This window comes from Mesoplodon mirus (genome assembly GCF_964341445.2).
Source record: "Mesoplodon mirus genome assembly, chromosome: 16".
Taxonomy (NCBI): Eukaryota; Metazoa; Chordata; class Mammalia; order Artiodactyla; family Ziphiidae; genus Mesoplodon; species Mesoplodon mirus.
The window spans coordinates 15,149,770-15,170,066 of NC_138992.1; the positions used below are offsets into that span (position 1 = coordinate 15,149,770).

Genomic DNA, 20,297 nt, shown 5'->3' on the forward strand with positions numbered 1-20,297 from the left:
CTGAGCCTTGGAGAAACATTCAGTACCGAAAGCTTCAGAGCAAAGATATCTCACTGTTTCTTTGCCCATTCATTCATTCTTTTATTGATCACTTGTTCATTTGACATTTATGAGATATCCATTATGTGCCAGGCACTGTGGTTATTAAGAAAATGAGGAACGACCAACTCTTCAGATATGTAGCCCCTCAGGATGATGGGGTTCCATGAAATCCCACTGAAAACTGCCTGAAGGGTTGTTTGTCAATCTGTTTGTTCATTTGCTCATTCTACAAATATCTAAAGAGCATCTGCTCTGTGCCACACCCTGTCCTAGGTGCTGGGGATGCAGCATTGAACAGACTAGACCAAGTCCCTGCACAAATGGAGCTTACATTCTAGCAGGGAGATGGAAGACAGACATAAACACATAAACACACCAATTCATGTCACAGGTTATGAAGAAAAGTAAAGCAGACCAGGGGCCAGGGCATCAGGGGTGGAGCCTGTGACATCCTCCTATGGGGAGGTCTCAAAGGGGAATTCCCCAGACCCCAGGTCGGGGGTGAGAGCCCTCCACTCTCCCTGCTGGAACACAGATTGAGCCAACAATGTCTGCCCCTGAGTAACAATTAAATATACATCCAACAAAGCACCCACACCTGGAGGGCTTCTGGAAGAGGCTCTGAAATGCCATAGGCAGGAGGGACTATTCCACCATCCTCTTCTTTTGTTTACCACAGCCATAAACGGAGGTTATAAAACCAGTCTAATTCATGGCACTGTGGTGAGAGCAGCTCATAAACCGTGACTGCAAAGCACTTGACAAAATGAAGTGCCGGTTACGTAAACAGCAGGTAATGATAAAGGTCATCTCCCTATCAGGGAAGCAAGGGTAAGTTTCCCCAGCATGTCTTTTTAATCCATCTCTTTCATCTGAACAGGCAAGATTGTTTATTGCCTGATTTCCTTGGGAGCAATAAAATGTAAGAGGCTGGTGCTGATCACATGTCAGAGGGTCCAAAGCGATCACAAGTGTGTGAATGAATTTAAATGAGGTGGATAAAGATTTCATCCCGTGCTCCTTGTTACTCCGGAAAAGAAGACATTAAATACACGTAAGATGTGTGCAAAGGAGGAGCGGAAGGAAGCGAATGAGTTTTGAGTAGCTAGCATGCACTATCATAGACGACATGCTAGGTGCTTGTCATATTTAACCTTCTAAAGGCATCTGAGAGCCAAGTATCACTGCTGTTGCTTTACAGGTGAGAAAAACTAGGACCAGAGAGGTTAAGCTGTCTGCATAAAGTTACTCAGCCTGTATGTGGCAGAGTGAAACCCAGGTCTGCTTGACTCCAGAGTTACCGGCAGTCAAGGGCACAAACCCAAGCAGGGCACATAAATGTGTGACATCCCCTTTTAGAAGACAACTGGGGTGGCAGGGGTGCTGTGAGCTGGAGAATGCCTGTTTCACCTAAACATAACACAAGTGCGATGCATTGTAAACACTTTGCAGGAAAACAAAACGCAGGCGGGGTGCAGTTCCACTTTTTGACTGCAGGGGTCACCTCAAATGAACTGCAAGATGATATGATGGAAAAATCTCTTTGGGAGAAGACAAAGACCAAACATCTGGCCCCTTCTCTTCTACTTATGAGCCGTGTGAACTTGAACAAGTTTCTAAACCTCTCTGGGCCTTGGTTATCTTGTTTGTAAAAAGGAACTCTCTCCAAGGCAGGAGGCTAAATCTGGTGACTGTTCAAGTGGTGTCTTAAATTTGAGATCTGGGAAAATCATTATTGGAAAACCATGGCCATGAAGACCATGCAGAACCAAGCTGCTGAAGGGACCAAGGAAAGAATTCAGCCCTTCTCCATGAAGAGAGGCTTGATTGGCTGTTATCCTGGGCAGGAGTCGGCATTTAATCTCCTGCACTGTTTACTCAGACCCACACACGTATCCACACCAAACACCCTACAGAAGCACCATAAGAACAAATGCAGAGAGGACAATGCAATGAGACCCAGATGGCCACTGACCTTCCAAATACTGGGTTCAGTTGTTTAGGGATGTATTTGTCCCGGTCTTTGATTTCAGTTGTGCCAAGCTTGACCACAATGTAGGGATCCGATTTGCCATCTGGATCCGCTGGACTAAGATTAAATGCCTGGAGAAGAGAAAAAAATCCCTTTGGTCCAGTGGTTCTCAACACTGGCTGGCACCGGGATCACCTGGGAGTTTTAAAAAATTCTGATGCCTGAGGTCTATTCCCAGATATTCTGATTAAATTGGCCCTGGACTTGGGGATCTTTAGAAGCTCCCTAGATGATTCTAGTGTGCAGCTAAAGTTAAGAACCACTGTTTTAGCCTCTCTACTCTGCTGTTAAAAGAAAAGTTATCAGCTTTGCCCAAGTCCTACTTTCTCTGGAGTTGTCTCCCCAGTGGAAAGCAGCCCTTGGCACAGAGTAATGAGGAACCTGCTGGACCAGGAAGCAGAAGGCATGAATTTTGAGTTCCAGTTCTAGGTAGTCATGTGATCTTGGGCAAAACATGTCATCTCTCTGAGATTAATACGTAAAATTATGGGGTAGACCTAAAGCCTCCTCCCAGAAATAGTGGACTCTGAATCCATGACCCCGTCAGTCTTGCATTTAGCGTTGGTCAGCTGAGTAACGATCTGTTTCTGTCAGGGAGGACCAGGGTAGGGAGCTGGTGAGGAAGGACATGGAGAAGATGGAGAAACTGCGGAGATGAGAGCTGGATAAGAAACAATCTCATTTTTAGGACTCTGTCCTACAGACAGAAGGGTATAAGCACACAAAGCTATGTTTTCAAAGTTGTTCATTAGAACGTTGTTTAATAGCTAAAAATTGTGAACAACCTATATGTCAATTACTTAGGGAGAAACTCCATCCAAAATTGTCCCTCCCCTGCTGGCCCCATGGTCTAGTGGTCAAGATCCTGGTTTCCATCCAAAATTGTCCCTTCCCCATTTACTCTTGTCACCACGTTGCCCAATTTTTTTTTTTTTTTTACTGAAGTATAGTTGATTACCTCCCCTAATTTTAATTCTTTATTTAGCAGTTATCTCTGATATTCATCTTGCTTATTTATCTGTCTGTTGTTTATTTTCATACGCTCCTAATGCCCACACCACCCCTAATTAGTTATAATCTCCATGAGAGCAAGGATACTGTCTGTCTTGTTCATTACATTAACTCCAGGACTTCGGACAGGGTCTTCCCAATATTTGTTGAGTGAATGAATAAAGGATACTACATTAATTCAAGAAAACACTAGGTGGCTACTAATAGGAATGAGAAAGACCTATACGTACTGATCTAGAAAAATGTCCAAGGTACATTACTAAGTAAAGAAAGAAAATAGAAGATCAACATGTAATACATGAAGCTGGACTCCGTTAAGTAAATACCTGGGTGTAGTTGTAGACAGGTGTAAATAGATAGAGATGTGTTTGCATAAGAAGAGTATATATACATAAGAAGGGTAAATTTCTGGGGATGGAATTGCAGAGGTGGGGGGATTTGATTTCTTTCTCCATGCAAAATTTAAGTAGTATTACTTTCTACTTCTTTGGTGTTTTATTAAATTAAGAGATTTTTAAATTAACTTATTATTTAGTTAATTAAATCTTAGTGTAAGAGAGCAAACCACACATAATCACCATTACTAGAAATGTCAATGAAAAACATTGTCCATAATTTATCCTACTACCTACAACCCAGGGCTGCCACCCTCTGACTCTTCATTTGTTCAAGACCTGCTGGTCCTCAAGTTCCAGCCCCTGTTCTCCTTCTTCCACACTGTTTCCTGAGCAGGAACCTGATCTGCATTCTTGGTCTTTGTCTAGAGGGTACCTGTATATAAATATCTATATCTATACCTATATCTATATAGAAATATAGGTATAGATATAGATATATACATATACATATATATACATATAAAAGTGTGCTGTAGATATTTGCTAAATGAATAAATAATCATAATCCTTCTCCAGTCTTTGTAAGCCAAAAAGATTTCTCCCTCTCTTTCCTACTATTCAGACTCTTATTTCTGGGTTCCCCAAAATATGTCCCGTAGAACCTGAGTTCTGCACTGTTTCCTGTAGGGAGGAAAAGTAGGTGTGGGCAGTAAGTTTTGAAAATGCTGTTAAAGATTCAACAGTTAAATAGGTTTCTTTGCTTCTGGAGTTCTCAGAGCCTTGAATATGCTAATGAGCTTTGTGAATCTCAGGTGTTGGAGAAGGGAAATGAATTACTATATGCACCATTTCTAGAATTTATTTGAATACATGATCTATTTCCAGAGGAATCCATATTAATTATCTCTCCCAAGACATGAGTGATTTCCTGAACAAAATTTTGAAAAGATTAGTCTAAACTATCCTGTGGGTGGGTGTTTAATATAGACTATTGGCATTGCCAATAATGCTTTACAAGTTATTGTACTGTCTGTCTTGTTCATTACATTAACTCCAGGACTTAGGACAGGGTCTTCCCAATATTTGTTGAATGAATGAATAAAGGATACTACAAGTATCCTTTATTGGATATTTGTAGTATCCTTTATTGGATCCTTTATCCTTTATTGGATAACTTTACAAGTTACTTCTCATCTTTCCAACTAGACTGTGACTTCCTCGAGGGCAGGCACTGTGTTTTTTTCCGTCACGATATCCTTAGTGATTAGAACATGCCTGGCACATGGTGGTCATGGCCATGATGACGTTGCTGCTAATAACAAAGGAAACATGAGAAATGCATGATAGAAAGGGGATGTTTAGTTGTCCCCTAGCATTAAAGAATAAATCATCTTTGTTTTATGTTTCATTTCGGTTTCTAAAAAAGATTTTAGGCAATTTAAGCAAAGAGTTTATATAAAATAAGATGACTACAATCAAGTAAGATTATGAAAATCAACTCCAAGGTCAGGAGATGAAAACAAATACATGAACCATAAACGTCTAGCACACAGTTGCTTTGAGCACCAAATTTGGCCCCAAGCTTCCTGGCAATCAGGCCAAAAGTTTCACAATTAGTGTTTAGTGCTCTTATTATTGGAAAGGGGGAAGCCTAGGGCAGATAATATTTTTCTTGGAAATACCCTGGAAATGGAATTTCTGACTGCAGCCGAACAGAGGCAGAGCCCCGGAGGTGGGGGGGGATTGCACAGTGGCAGCTGCCCTGTTCTGCCCTGGCTCTCCCCTCTGTCTTGCCTGTGAGCTTCCTGCTTCAGTGCTACTTGGTTTCCTGCCCAGCTAGCAGGCAACCACAGGGAGCAAATAAAGCTACACAGAGCAGTCCTCTCAGCCTGGGAAATATTTTCGCTCAGTGAAAAGCCAGCAAAGGTCCATGTTACCAACCAAACTTCATACCCTCTGTTATGGACTGAATTGTGTTTTCTCAAAATTCCTATGTCAAAGCCCTAACCCCTAATGTGACTGTATTTGGAGATAGGGCCTTTAGGGAGCTAATTAAGGTTAAATGAGGTCATAAGGGTGGTGTCCTAATCCGATAGAACTGGTGGCCTTACAAGAAGAGAAAGAGACAACAGATTTCCTCTTCTCTCTCTCTCTCTCTCTCTCTCTCTCTCTCTCTCACACACACACACACACACACACACAGAGGAAAGGCCATTTGAGGACACAGCAAGAAGGTGACCATCTATAAGCCAGGAAAAAAGGTCTCGCCAGAAACCAACTCTGATGGTACCTTGATCATGGACTTTCAGCCTCCAGAACTGGAGAAAATGAGTATCTGTTGTTTATGTCACCCAGTCTACGGTATTTTGTTATGGCAGCTCTAGGAGATTAAGACGACCCCTCAGAGTAAACAAGGATGCCTCACCGCAACAATGTACACCCTGATCAGGACTTTGATGGGGTGGTTGGATGGAATCCCTTGCTGGATTCTCAGCTGCTTGCTGTTCTTGATGCCGGAATCCTTGGGGCTTTTGTAGATGCAGAAGGAGCCCTGGAACCACAAAGCACTACCCATTGAAACAAGATAGTCATATGCCCCGCTGAAAACCAACCATGAAGAGGAATAAATTATTGATACATGCAACAACTTGGATGGATCTCAAGGACGTTATATAAGTGAAAAGAGCCAATCTCAAAAGTCTCATACTGGAGGATTCCATTTATATAACTTTCTTGCAATTACAAAATTATAAAGATAGAGGATAGGTCAGTGATTGCCAGAGGATAGAGACGGTCACAAGCAGGGCATAATTATAAAGGGGTAGCATGATGGAGATCTTTGTGGTGATGGAATAGCTCTGTATCTTGTTTGTGGTAGTGGTTACACAAAGCTACATATGTGATAAAAATTACATAAAACTATATACACACTCTATCAATGTGGATATCCTGGCTTTGATATTTACATAGGATGTAAACAATGGAGGAAACTGGGTGAAGGGTCCACTAGACCTCTGTCTACCATCTTTGCAACTTTCTGTGAATCTTAATTCTTCAAAATAAAGAGGTTTTTTTTAAAATTAAAAAAAACAACAACAAAATGTCTAGGGCATAGCGCTGGGAAAAGGAGCACAGACTGAGACCCAACAGGACGTGGGGTGGTGCTACTCTTGTCCCCTGGATGTCCTCAGGCCATTCACATAACCCTCCTGCATTTGTGCTTCTTCATGGCACATCAGTGAATCAGTGTTGGTACAGTACCACCCTCCTCACGGGGCTGTTATGTGAGAAATGAATAGGAGCATCAGATGGAATCCTGAGTGCCTTTTACATGCAGGGTGCTGAGCTAGTGTTTTCTCCCATTATCTCATTCAATCTTGGCTTCAGTATTTCTATTTTCAGATGCTGCAGCCGAGGCTCAGAGAGGTCAAGTACTGCTCAAGATCACAAGCTAGTTAGGATTTAAATCCTAAATGAGGATTTAAACCCAGACTGTCAAGCTGCAATGCCCATGTGATTTCCAACACATCACCTTCATATAAAGGGCCCAGGCATGCAGTAGGTTCTTAGTAAGTGTCGGCTACTGCTTTGTGGTGCTGACACCGTAAGTCTGCCAGATGAAGGGTTTGTGTTGTTTGGTTAATTTAATCATTCAGCTGATAGGCTTGTGTAAATCATATGTTTGGTAGGGCAGGGAGTGGGAAAAGCAGAGTAAACTTAAGTGATCCCTTTAGGCAAGGACTCTGCCTCCTCATATTCCACAGACCGAGCTCTGATCCACTTTACTGGCTGCAAATCAAATACCTTGAAAGACTGGGGCTAGGTCTTGTGGGGTTCTAGAGAGGGAGGGGCCTGCAGAGAGATTAAGGATTTTCCTTACAGACATCGCATACCACAGTCCAACAGAATTGAGTCATATCCGACATTTATGGACAGGAGAGCCAGATAAAAGGGTTAACCTTGGAACCTGCCTTAAACTTTCCTATGATTCGGTCTCTGTCAAGGCCATGGTCATCCTCAGTAGACTTGCCTCTGAGCAACTCAAAGGTTTTCACCCAGTCTTCAAAATTGTCGAATTCACTCTCCAGATCCCCATCGTATATCTTTAGGAAAAAGGGAGAAGAGTGTACTCAGAGGAAGGAAAGCCCAGGATTGATTTAATGAAAACTGCCAAGATTCTCCAAAACCAGCCTTCGTATATGCCCCTTGGAAAAATCTAAGAGGCGCTGTTAATTTATCTTCAGCAAAATAAGGAATATGATTGACTTGGCATTCCTAGAACTAAGTACCACTCTGAAATTTATAAAACGTTTTTGATAAACTTTGAAATTCCAAGAAGTATAGCTAAACCAACAATATTTTAAATATAATATAAAGTATAAATGTGACAAAGCTTTTTATAGCTAATTGATGTCATTGATTGTTGGATACAGACTACAATATTTTGAGGACATCCAAATTAAAAACTATTCATTGAACATTTCATTCTTAACACATATAAAATGATGGAATATTTGTTTTTATTATAATGCATGTAGACATGAATTTTCCAAGCAGAAAATTACATATATATTTTAGAAATGGAAAATTGAATTGAGGTTTTGATTGAGTAATAAAATTAAATCACTTATTCAAATTTCCCATCAAAATTACTTATCTAACTTCATTATCTAGGTACATAATTTTCATAATGCCAATTTTCATATCCATCAATATGCCTCTAGCTAATAGCCTCTGGCTAATGTTAGGACTGGTCTGATAAAACTGACTTTTGTAAGAGTTAAAACTCCTGCTATTTCGAGTCTGTACATATCTGCATGATGATGTCAAGCCCCAAGAGGTGAACCCAGGGGAACTCACACACTGTAAATTACATGGTTGCATCCAGGCTAACCAAGTTAAGTTATGCCCCTTCTCAATAGGAGGATGTAGAAAATAGAAAAATAGCAAGCTCCACGGTCTTGGCTTGCATGCTTGTTAGTTTGTTACTCTGCATCGATGATTATAACAAAGACAAAGTAAGTTATTCAGACAAAGGTATGCTGGAGTTGACTGAAGCACTAAAAGAACGCCCACCTTCTGAGTTTCCCACCCTAACCATGGCCAAGATGGCTGTGTCCACACACCTGCAAGACAGCCAGGTTGGGGATTTCTTTTTCTTTGAGTTTCTTCTTGAGTATTTTGTCTTTCTTCTTCTTCGGGCCATCTACATTTATCACTACCTCGTCTGGTTTTGCCTCTGTGGATATTTAGTGAAAATGGTTAGACTTCTTATGCTGTTGAGATGAGAAGAAACAAAGTCAAGCTCCCTCTTTCCCTTTGCTCTGGCATGTGTCATGACCCTTCTTTTAAGAAAGAAATAGTAACATTTCACTGTAGGATTTCTGCACATAGCCCTGCAGACCGTGCACTGAAGGAGCAGGGGAGATACCACTTATGCAGCAGTGCAGTGTCAGTGGATGCCCTGGGGCTGGCAGTGTGTTGGCCTTCCCCGCCATATGCAAGAATTCATGAAGCTAGGCAGGAAGAGCGTAAGTAATTTGCCCAGTCACCCAGCTAGCAAAGAACAGACCCAGGATGGAGTGACACCAAAGCTTTAGATACATTCCCTCTCAGATCTGTTTAGGAACTTGAGAATCATCTAGTTCAACAACCTCAGGCTCAAATATGCTAAGGGTCTAACACAATGTCACAAATGTACTTAGATTATTCAGTAACTTTTTAGGAGCAGATGCTGGAGAAAAATCACCCAAGCTCCACTATTTTCTAGCTGTATAAACCTGGGCAAGTTACTCAGCCTCTTTGTACTTCTGTTTTACTATCTGCAAATCAAGATACTATTGCTTATGTCATGGGGTTGGTCTTAGAATTAAATAGGCTAATAGGAGTGGCCTGAGGAACTGAGCTTGGCTCTGGTTTTCTCACTTTTTGTGCCACCTGAAACAGCACTTGGTGTTACTGTTGTTTTTAGGCCAAGACTTACCATTGGCTTACATCAAGTTTGTGGTCATTTCAAATCCCAGGGCTCTTCATTTGAGCTTCTGCCAAACCAGATCTACCCACACCTTGTCAACTGAGTTTTGGAAGCTAAATCCAGGTCACCTGTATTAAAGTTTATCATGCTGGTTTTGGCCTGCCATCCCAGCTTGCTCCTATTTTTACTCTGCTCTTTCTGCATTAAGACTGTCAACGTAGGGACTTGAGCCAAAGGGTCGATTTCAGCACTCAAATGAACTCAGGAGACCTGGGATCTGGTCTCCATCCAGCTCAAATCAGCTATGTGACCTCTTTAAAGTGTTGTCATCTTCCTGGGATTATTTCCTCACTAGGGAAATGAGGGCTTTGGGCTCTAGTGTTGCTCCCATGGCTCCCATTTTATCATTTTCTCACTCACATGGCCTTAATGCATGTTCAAATGTCCCCAGAACAGCCACTTACCTGTGTTGCCTTTTTGCTCCTTGGAATTGCTCTCCTTTTCCTTTGAGAAAAGAGGGAGACGAGATGATGGACACTGTCTTGTCTCATTTATTAACCCTGACTGCTAACAGTTCTAATTCAATTATCTCAGCCCTCTGCATTTTAAAAGAATATGCAAACAGTCCTCAGTAGCCCCCAGATGAAGCCTCACTGTAAAGACCTAGGACTTAAGTGCAGGGAGATGCCCTGCCCTAAAGAAGAGGCGCCCACACCTCCAAAACCAGAGCCACCAAACTGTAGATGTCCTCGTCCTCTATGTGCAGCCTCCTCTCAGCTGCTGGGAAAGCAACCCCTCTCCCCACTGTTCTTCCACATCCCTGGAGCATCACCTCAATCTGCAACTATGAGTTTTATGGGCTGGCATGTTGGGTTGTTGGGTTTGTCCTGGGACTGGGGAGGTTAGCAGAGAAAGAGGAAAGGGCTGAACACTCACCAGAAGTGGTAGTGTCCATTGTAGTAAAACGAGGGTGTTTGGAAGAAGGGATTAAACATTTAGTTTGTTTATTTAACTATAGGTCAATATTTGTGGATAGTCCTAGATGAAGAAATGATGATCTTTCCAAATAAAGAATCAGAAGAGTTCCTACTCAATAAAATAAGATGAGAACATCTGAATAACTTTCCTTTCCATTTTTACTCAAGGATGAGAAGTCTTACCAGATTCAGCCACCGAGCTTTCGCCTGAGTCTCCAGACCCACTCCCCACTGGTTCTCTGGCTTTATAACTCAATCCCTGTCTTATTCCATGTGCATGAGGCCCTGCTGATTATTCCCATTTGCTAAGGCCAAGACCTCTGCCTTTACTTTGATAATTTCCCATATGAACTTAGAAATCTGCTGGAGACCTGGAGCCCTTTGACCTGGAATCTCCAGGTGAACCTGAAGCCTCCTTCGCTGATGCCCACCTGTCCAGAGCCCTATTTCTCTTGGCTAGACCTCCCGGAGGTGGGCAGTTCCCTGGATGCCATGATAGACTCCACATCCTGCCAGCATTTACAGCAGAGCCTGTGTCCTAGGGCCAGCTCCAGCCAGACAATAAGGATTTGGCAGTTCTGGACCCTTGGTCCTTTCAGGCTTTGAACCCTTCAGCAATTAACAGAACCACACCCAAGTAGGGCCTACCTATAGCGGAATTTAAAAGGGGAGACAATGCAGGATTTGGGGTGGGGGAGGGTGGTAAATGGTGTGGTGCTCTTATCGAAGCCTTGACTGTCACAGCCAGGAGAGAATCTACCTTCTGTGCTTTCTTCAGGGAGGCATAATATTTCGACCACCAGTCAATGACGTTTTCAGCAGATTCATCCGCTATGGTCCTCTTTCTCCTTCTAGTAGACCTCTGAGAAGGTTTCCTGGCATCCTGGCAAGGGATGAAGGATGGATTGTTAGGTGTCAAGGATCTGCATGCTGGTGGCTAAGTGGTTTACTAAGGAAGAGGACAGGTAGGTACCCTCGGGGAAGTGGATGGAGGTGTCAGCAGGTTTTGTGATTGCAGCTCTCTGTCCCTCTTAAATAAATAAAAGTTTAATAATCTGTCATCCATTAAGGAGTTTATTTGACATTTATCAAGCAGGTATGAGATTTTGTGGTTGACATTGGGGATGTAAGGGGTAGACATCATCCCTACTTTTGGGAAGCTTCGAATTCAGTGGAGGAGACAAGCAGGCTACATGATACAATGTGATATAGTAGAAAAGGAATTAGCTTCTAGACGTAATATAAACAAAAATAGAAATTTTATGATTCTCAGTTTCCTCAACTAGGAACAATAATACCTGCTCACTTCACTGACATGAGGATTTAGGGACATAGGTAGACAATCCCCCTTTAGCATCACTTCTGATTTGAACAGGTGCAAATAAATGACACCTACAACATAAGTGATGGGGGGATAGGAGAAGCAGTGTGATGCATATGTGGAAGAAGGGAAGCATTTGGGGAGAAAGTTGTGTTATGCCAAATTTATCGTGTACTTATCATCCATTAGCTCTCAGACATCTCTCGGGTATCTACGGTGTTCCAGCCACTCTATCAAGTGCAGGGGATACAGAGATATTTTTTAAAATCATCTTTGACCTGGTGAAGCCCACAGTTTTATGGCGGCAACAAACAAACTGAAATTTGCAACATAAAGTGGCAGGTACAATGCTGGTGGGATGGAGAGAACCCCGTGGGCTGTCAGAGCATCACGCTGAGCCTGGATGAGATGGGAAGAGCCTGAGAAAATAGCCATTCATCTACCTTACTGTGCCTTTTATTTCAGCTTTTACAATTTTCTGGGCAGGTCATCTCTTAGGACTTTCTTAAACCTTCTTTCTTCTTTAAGTCAGTTGCTAGATACATCAGGAGTTTGCACTTAAAACTATGACTTAAAAGATTACTCATGTCCCCATTTTATGGTCTTGTGTACTTATCCATCTCCCCTCCCAGAATCTCAGCTAACTGAGGATAAGTCTCACTTTTATTTAGACCAGAATACGCATCTTTTTGGTCCCATGTGATGTTGTACAAAGTAGGTTCAAAATATCTGTGGAATAAGCCTTGATGAGGAAACCACTGTTTTCCAAGCTAATGAATTAAGAGTTTCTGTTCAATTAAATAATGCTGTCACATTTGACTAGCACTTTAATTTCACATACACTGACTTATCTGATTCTATGACAATGCTGTGAAGTGGGTATCGGTGTCCCGATTTTACAGATGAAGAAACTAATGCTCAGAAATGTGAAGTTGCTTGCCATGGTCACAAAGCTAGTAGGTGGGAGGATTAGTATCTAAAACCTCTGAGCAAACTCTAATGTGCCTTGTAAATATGAAGAGGGATGACATTCCGACCTTAGCTTTTCCGTCTTTTGGTGGCTCCTGGGCTGCAGGTTTGTGTTCCGTCTCCAGCATAGGGGATGGGTCAGGGATATCAACCAGGCTGTCTGCCTGAACCTGGGCCAAGTCGGGTACCACTGTGGGAGGCGGCCCAGTATCCACAAAGATTTGATCTGTTGGGAGCTCCTGAGCAGAGCTGGGGGTCTCAGAAGGCTCAGTGGAAATTAATGCATCTGAAATAGGCAAAATGAAAGTACATTGGGTCAGGACTTCCTTGGTGGTACAGTGGTTAAGAATCCACCTGCCAATGCAGGGGACACGGGTTCGAGCTCTGGTCCAGGAAGATCCCACATGCCACGGAGCAACTAAGATGGTGTGCCACAACTACTGAAGCCCATGCAGCTACAGCCCGTGCTCTGCAACAAGAGAAGCCACCGCAATGAGAAGCCTGCTCACTGCAAAGAAGAGTAGCCCCCACTCACCGCAAGTAGAGAAAGCCCGTGCGCAGCAACAAAGACCCAATGCAGCCAAAAATAAATAAATAAATTTTTTTTTCTTAAAAAAAGAAAGTACATTGGGTCAGGCAACTGGTCTACAATACAGGGTGATCATTTCAGGGACCTCATACTGGGAATCAGACAGATCTGGATTCAAATATGACAAGTTCCTAACATCTGGAAACCTCACTTTCCATATTTATAAAATGAGAGTAAAAATACCCATGTCATTGGGAGATAAAAGAGCTCATGATGTAGGGTGTCTGGGGCATAATATGTACTCAACAAATGACTGTACTTATTATTGATCCCTCAGAGTCATTTTAAATAACTGTGGTCATAGGAATCGTGTTTATCAAGGTTTAGGACACAGGTCCTCTGTGTTGATTGCCTTCCCCCAGTGTGTTAACCAGGGGAAACCTTAGAGGTTGCAGAGGTCTGTGAACTCCCCAAACACTGGCAGAACTCTGGGCACCTGAGTCCACGTGCATGATAGGGAGCAAGGCTATGTCCCTGGACTTTATGAGTTTTTTAACTGAACAGCTGGTCCGCGTCACAGGTTCTCTTTTCTCCATTTGTGCTGTAGAATTCAGTACTTAGGAACACTGCCCAATCAGGAGCTTCCATTTCTGCCATGACCTTCATGCTACTGCTGACTTTTCAATAGCAAATTCAACCCAACAAACACTTAATAGGCACCTACTCTGTCCTGGGCACAGAGATGGACAGATCAGTGGGACAGAATAGAAAGCTTAGAAATGGACTTGGGGCGTATGCCAATTTGATTTATGAAAAAGATGACAGGACAAATCAATGGGGAAAGTAGTAGACTCTGGGGGAAAGAAAATGATGTACTCTATGGAGATAAATGTAGCTGGATCCCTACCTTAAACCCTTTAAAGATCTTTACTTCGATTAAAGATCTAAGTGTAAAATATAAAAACATAACACTGACACATGAAAATATAAGATCTTTGTGACCAAAGGGTGAGAGAGGGTTTCTTAAACAAGAGTCTAAAAGAATAAACCATAAAGTTTAAAATTCAGATGGATATGATTTCATCAAAATTAAGAATTTCTGGGCTTCCCTGGTGGCGCAGTGGTTGGGAGTCCGCCTGCCGATGCAGGGGACACGGGTTCGTGCCCCTATCCCGGAAGATCCCACGTGCCGCGCAGCGGCTGGGCCCGCGAGCCATGGCCGCGGAGCCTGTGTGTCCGGAGCCTGTGCTCCGCAGCGGGAGAGGCCACAGCAGTGAGAGGCCCGCGTACAGCAAAAAAAAAAAAAAAAAAAAAAAAAAAAAAAAAATTAAGAATTTCTGCTCAAAGATGAGGAGTATAGACAAGATTAGCAGTTATCAGATTAGGGGAAAAAGATATGACCAATATCAATAATCTACAGGATATTAACATCTAAAATATATAAAAAAGAAAATTAAAGGAAACACATAAAACATGGGCAAAGTGTATGAGCAGGCAAATCACAGTAGGGAAAATCAAGATGGCAGCAAGCATATGAAGAAATGTGCAAACTCAGTAGTACTCAGAGAAATCCAAGCTAAAATTAAAATTAGATACTACTTTATATCCATGTGAGTGGCAAACACCAAACACCAAACAAAATGAAACAAAAACTCAGAAAGTTGGATAATAGCAGGTGCTGTTGAGGAGGAGGGAAATGGGATTTTAGAGCAGTAAAGGAGGGAATACAGACTGGTGTAGAGTGGTGTAGAGTGGTGTAGACTGGTATAGACTGGTGTAGACCGGTATAGACTGGTGTAGACCGGTATAGACTGGTATAGACTGGTATAGACTGGTGTAGACCGATATAGACTGGTGTAGACTGGTATAGTCTGTTATAGACTGGTGCAAACCAGTACAGCTCTCTGGAGCACCCAAGGGAAGTACTTAATGAAATTACATGTACGCATTCCCTGCAAGCCAGTAATCTCACTCCTGAGTGTATATTCCAAAGAAAATCCCACACAGGATTCTCCCTCAGCAAACACACACAGCATGTCCATCACAACATTTTTTGTGGAAGTGGAGAGTTGGAGACAGCCCAGTGGTCCAATATGAGGGGAAAACAAAAGCAAAGTAGGGTAGATGCAGCAGGTCATGGTAAGAAGGGAAAGTACCCACGGCAACATGGATAGATCTTAAAACATAGCTTTGAGTAGCAGAAAACCAAATGAAGATTATCGTATCATATCACATACCAATATGTTAATTAAATAGATTTAAATTTTACAAGCATCAGCAGAGGCAGGGCCCACAGTGGGGAGGAGACTGGGACTAAGGCATGGGGGGCAGTGGAAATAATGAGACAGAAGCCTTGCACAGATGAGTAATGATTGTACAGCGTGAAGTGAGAAGCGTAACTAACTCGACTCTGCACCTGAAATCCAAAACAGAAGAAATTACAGTAACATCAAGCAAAGAAAAATGTCAGGGTATAGGGGCAGGAGGGAGCTTAAGTCACATTCAAAGAAGCCTTCTTAGAGGAGTTGACCCTGATGTCAAGCTTAAAGTCAGAACGAGGCAGCTGAGAAGTAGAGGGGACCACAGGAAATTCTTCAGAAAGATCCTGCAGGCACCACGGTTTTGTAGCCCACGGGCTAGAATCTAGAAGGAGCTTCCTACCTTGCACAACTTGGGCTCCATCCGCCTGTGAGGTGAGGGCAAGGGGCTCCCTGGATTTACGCAAAAACTGTTTCAAGCAGTTGATGGTGTAGGTGCCCACGAGGGTGCTCCTCCCAAAGGTTCTCCAGTCCACCACACAGATGCTCAGGGGTGGGTGCAGAAGCTCGTCCTCAGGCAGCTCCTGCAGGGAGAGGCCGGGGTGAAGTGGGGCACTGCCTGGGCTGACCTGTCTGGGCATAGGACCAAAGCAAGCCAGGCACCCATCCTTCCTCTGTCCCTGCCTGTCCTTTCCCTACAGGTCACCCCTGCAGCTTGCCAGAGTCTGGAGCAATGCCTTCTCAAGCCAGAGAGTCATTACCCAACATATGAGGGATGGCACTAACAATTCACCCCAGGTGCAAATTGCAAAAATCACACACTCCCAAATTCTCTATGGCAGTAGTCTTCAATCCTCTCACTTTGTCATTACTGTATTTACCCGAACTTTCATCTCAGATGAACATTAATCCAGACCCAAGATATAAAGCAGATGAGAATTGAGCCATTTAAGATGGCGCTGAGCATGAGGGGCCAGCGCCCCATCCATTTCTTTACCCTGGTGAACCCCGAGGCTCAACAAAGTCTGATGTGGAAGGTTTGCAAACACAGTACGCATTCTTTAATTCCAGTCTTTCTCGATTCAGAATCCGTGTCCATTGGAGCTGACTGGATTAGACAAAGCAAACTTTGACTTCACAGTTGGCTCCAAATCAGAGCACAAAAAAGTGTTGAAATAAACAAAAGCGCAGGTGTCAAACATTGCTTTTGACACGCTATGTACAAATAATTTTTAAAAACTCTAACCATTGTAGCAGTAAGTTCCGTGACAGTATCTTCCAGGCCAGTGGTTCCCAAACTCCAGTGTGTATCAGAGTCACCTGCAGGACTTGTCAAACCAGAGGTGTCTGGGCCCTACCCCCAAGTCCCAACAGTCTCTGGTTCAGTAGTTCTGGGGCAGGGCCTGAGAATCTGCATTTCTAATAAGTTCCCAGGTGATGCTGATAAACTGGGAGCCACACTTTGGGAACCACTCTCAACCTTCTTTGATTTACTATCTGATCTACACCCAGAACCTTTAAAAACAAAACAACAACAAAAGTCTGTTTTATCCCATTCTGAAATTCTGGCTTTTTACTGAATTAAACTGTTCTTTCTTGTGAGTAGTGGGGCACCTGAAACGCTGAAACGTCTCCCCAAGTCAGGTTCAGGAAGGAGTGGGTCGCATCTATGGAGATGAAGGGAATGAGCGGGTGGGGGAGGGGAGGGGAGAGACCCGCACCACTTCGAAAGCATCTGCCTGGACGCTGAAGTTTGGGTTGTTCTGGTAGCTCTGGATCACACAGGACTTGACTCCATGCCCCCCACACTCGATGAGGACCTGGGGACGATCCACCGAGAGGAGGTGCACCTTCTTCATTTCTCGGACTCCCCAGAAGAGAACCTGAAGAGAGGATGGCGGGGCTGTCACACAAAGGCCCAGGGAAGAGCCAGCAGGTGTGGCTCAGGTGTGGGCAAGTCAGCCGTGCCAGCCTGAGAACCACAGGATGTTCTTCCAGGAAAGGATGGGGCAGCTCCTTGTGGCTCCATCCGATCAGTTACGTCTCCTTCCCACCCCTCAAGCCCCCTGACACAGTGCAGGCATGATTGCAATGCACCAGTGCCCTTTGGTCCTAAAGGACAACCCCGTCCTTCCAGGCCCCATACCTCCACTTGGTATTTACTCAGCACTGGCCGGATGCTGGCAGGAACACGGTAGACCTGGGTGACATCGGGTGGGTCGAGGGGAGGGAGTCCTTGCAGCCCAGACGCAGGGACCTACCACACAGATCAAGAGCTGGTTAGACATTGGGAGGGGTAAGGAAAATGAACGCTGCCACACAATGGCCTCATTGGAAAGACTGTCACTGTTTTAACCAAAGGAATGTTTCCAGCTTAAAATGTAAATCAAGAAGATGCATTTTATCACAGTGAATAATTTAATTGACAAATGCATTCGTTCACAAGGGTAATCAACATTTAGTGAGAACTCACAATGGGTCACAAATTAATAGTTTCATAAGCTTTCAGCGAGCTCACAGCATAGAGGAGAGGAAAAAAAGACAGATCCTCATAACCTCATTGTATTTCATTCTTTTCATTTTTTCTTGAAAATTAATTACACAAACACTTATCTAAAGTTTAAAAAGAACAATAAATTAATTTTAAAGCTTCATATTAAAATTTTGGAAAAGTAAGTTTTCAATTCATAATATTTTCTAATATCCTTCATACTTATTCTTTACCCTGTGGGTAATTTAGAAGTAGTCTCCTTAATTTCTGAATTTATGGTGTTGTTGTAGAAGTATTGCATAATTTACAGAGCGGTCAGAACAATATACTCTGTAGAATTTTAAACCTCTGAAGTGTTTTGAATGTTATCTGACATTATTGGAAGCAAAAAATTCTAGTAACACCTTTGCAGATGATTTATTCATTAAAGAATATAAGCAGTAAATATATAGGAATAAACATTTAAAAAATATCTCTGGTATCTAAATGTTTGCAGATATTATAGAAATAGGAAATAAGTAAACCTATAGACATTAAATAATAACCGAAAAATTATGAGTGGTAAAGTAATGGTTGAATGTTTTGAGTATGTAGGATAAATGCAAGTATTTTACAAATGGCTGAAATCTAATTTTTTTCTGTCATTAAAATATACATATTCAGTCCAAAAAAAAAATGACAGGGGAATTAGAGCCGTAGAATAGAGAAGGGGTTCTGATCAGATTCCAAATCTCTGAGACTTAACTATCCTCCCACTGTGCACTACAAGAGATTGATTTAATCACATAGAGACTAGTCATAATCAGTAAAACAGAAAATGAAGTCTTTTGAAGGCAGACCTCCAGGAAAAGGTGTTATTTCCTGTGCATTTGGAGTTAACAAAACCGCAAGAGGACAATTGCTATGCTTTATTGAAATCTCACACAAAGGACTTAGAAAGTCTCCTAATGAAAGGGCCTTTCTCATTTGTGGGCCACCCCACATTACCTTCAAGACCTGGCTCAACACATACGTCTTTCAAGAAGCTACCCCTGATTTGGTCCCGGCCACTGTGGCCATTCTCCTAATCTTCAGTCCTTGGAATACAGTGTGTCCTCTCTGGAGGCTGAGTGCAGAAACTAGTGGACTGAGCCCGGAAACCAGGTTCTGCTGTGTGACCCTGCATGAGTCCCTTTCCCTCTCTGGACCTCAGATATTGGGCCAGCTGACCCTTCAAGTCCCTCAGGAGCCAGATGTTCTATTAAACATTGCTTTGGAGCAGGAGGTTTTCCTCACTGTGGGAGTTTGCCTGGCTTGGCCAAGAGGAAGTCTTTGTTTACTTCATTATTCTCAGACTCTCAAGTAATGCTCCAAAACCAGTGAGTTCTTGATATATGTTTATTGGCTGACACACATTAGCTCTGTATGCTCGAAAAAGCCTATTTGCTCATCAAAACCTGCAAAGCACAAACATATCACCATTTCTTTTTCACAGACATATTCTAGCTGGCGTCAGCAGATGTGGTTCAGTTAATTATAAGAAAGCCTAGAAAAAGAAGACAGCAGGCACTGCGAATGCCAAGTAGGCTCAAGATAATGAAGCTGCAGAAGGAACCAAACCAGATAAAGGAGCTGGGAAAAGGTGAGGTGAACCCTGCCTGGCGGTGAAGAGGTGAGCAATCCAGGCTGCAAAACATCACCTCCCTGAGAAACCTAATTGCTCCTGTGGCTCCAAACGTAAAGCCACAAAAACAGCTGTGATGATGTCACAGGATGGGATGGTGCCTCTGGATGTGCTTTTAAAAGTACCATACATGGGCTTCCCTGGTGGCACAGTGGTTGAGAGTCCGCCTGCCGATGCAGGGGACACAGGTTCATGCTCCAGTCCGGGAAGATCCCACATGCTGCGGAGCGGCTGGGCCCGTGAGCCATGGTCGCTGAGCCTGCGCATCCGGAGCCTGTGCTCCGCAACGGGAGAGGCCACAACAGTGAGAGGCCTGCGTACCACACACACAAAAAAAGTACCATACGTTTTGCTCGTCTTGGGGCCTTTGCCTTCAAAAAATTTACAGATTAAGGGAGACAAGCTGTAAACAATTGCCTTTATCAAAGCCTAGATTTGGGACTTCCCTGGTGGTCCAGTGGCAAAGAATCTGCCTTACAATGCAGGGGACGTTTGTTTGATCCCTGGTCAGGGAAGAAAGATCCTACATGCCGCGGGGCAACTAAGCCTGCATGCCACAACTACTGAGCTCGTGCACCTCAACTAGAGAAGCGAAAACCCACACACCACAACTAAAGAGAAGCCCAGGCACCATAACAAAGATCCTGCATGCTGCAACTAAGACCCAATGCAGCCAAAAATAAAAATAAATA

At 43.2% G+C, this 20,297-nt stretch overlaps 1 protein-coding gene across 1 annotated transcript in view; it reads right to left on the reverse strand.

The window, feature by feature from the left end:
• FER1L6 (fer-1 like family member 6) overlaps nucleotides 1-20,297 on the reverse strand; it is a gene marked incomplete at its 5' end in the record, with an annotated part of 157,026 nt that overhangs the window by 27,105 nt on the left and 109,624 nt on the right. The window contains 10 exons of the mRNA XM_082601582.1: nucleotides 2,018-2,145; nucleotides 5,849-5,974; nucleotides 7,395-7,526; nucleotides 8,550-8,662; nucleotides 9,862-9,901; nucleotides 11,135-11,257; nucleotides 12,733-12,950; nucleotides 15,855-16,035; nucleotides 17,173-17,334; nucleotides 17,598-17,708. Of these exons, the coding sequence (XP_082457708.1) occupies nucleotides 2,018-2,145; nucleotides 5,849-5,974; nucleotides 7,395-7,526; nucleotides 8,550-8,662; nucleotides 9,862-9,901; nucleotides 11,135-11,257; nucleotides 12,733-12,950; nucleotides 15,855-16,035; nucleotides 17,173-17,334; nucleotides 17,598-17,708 (1,334 nt within the window). The remainder of the gene's footprint in view (nucleotides 1-2,017; nucleotides 2,146-5,848; nucleotides 5,975-7,394; nucleotides 7,527-8,549; nucleotides 8,663-9,861; nucleotides 9,902-11,134; nucleotides 11,258-12,732; nucleotides 12,951-15,854; nucleotides 16,036-17,172; nucleotides 17,335-17,597; nucleotides 17,709-20,297) is intronic.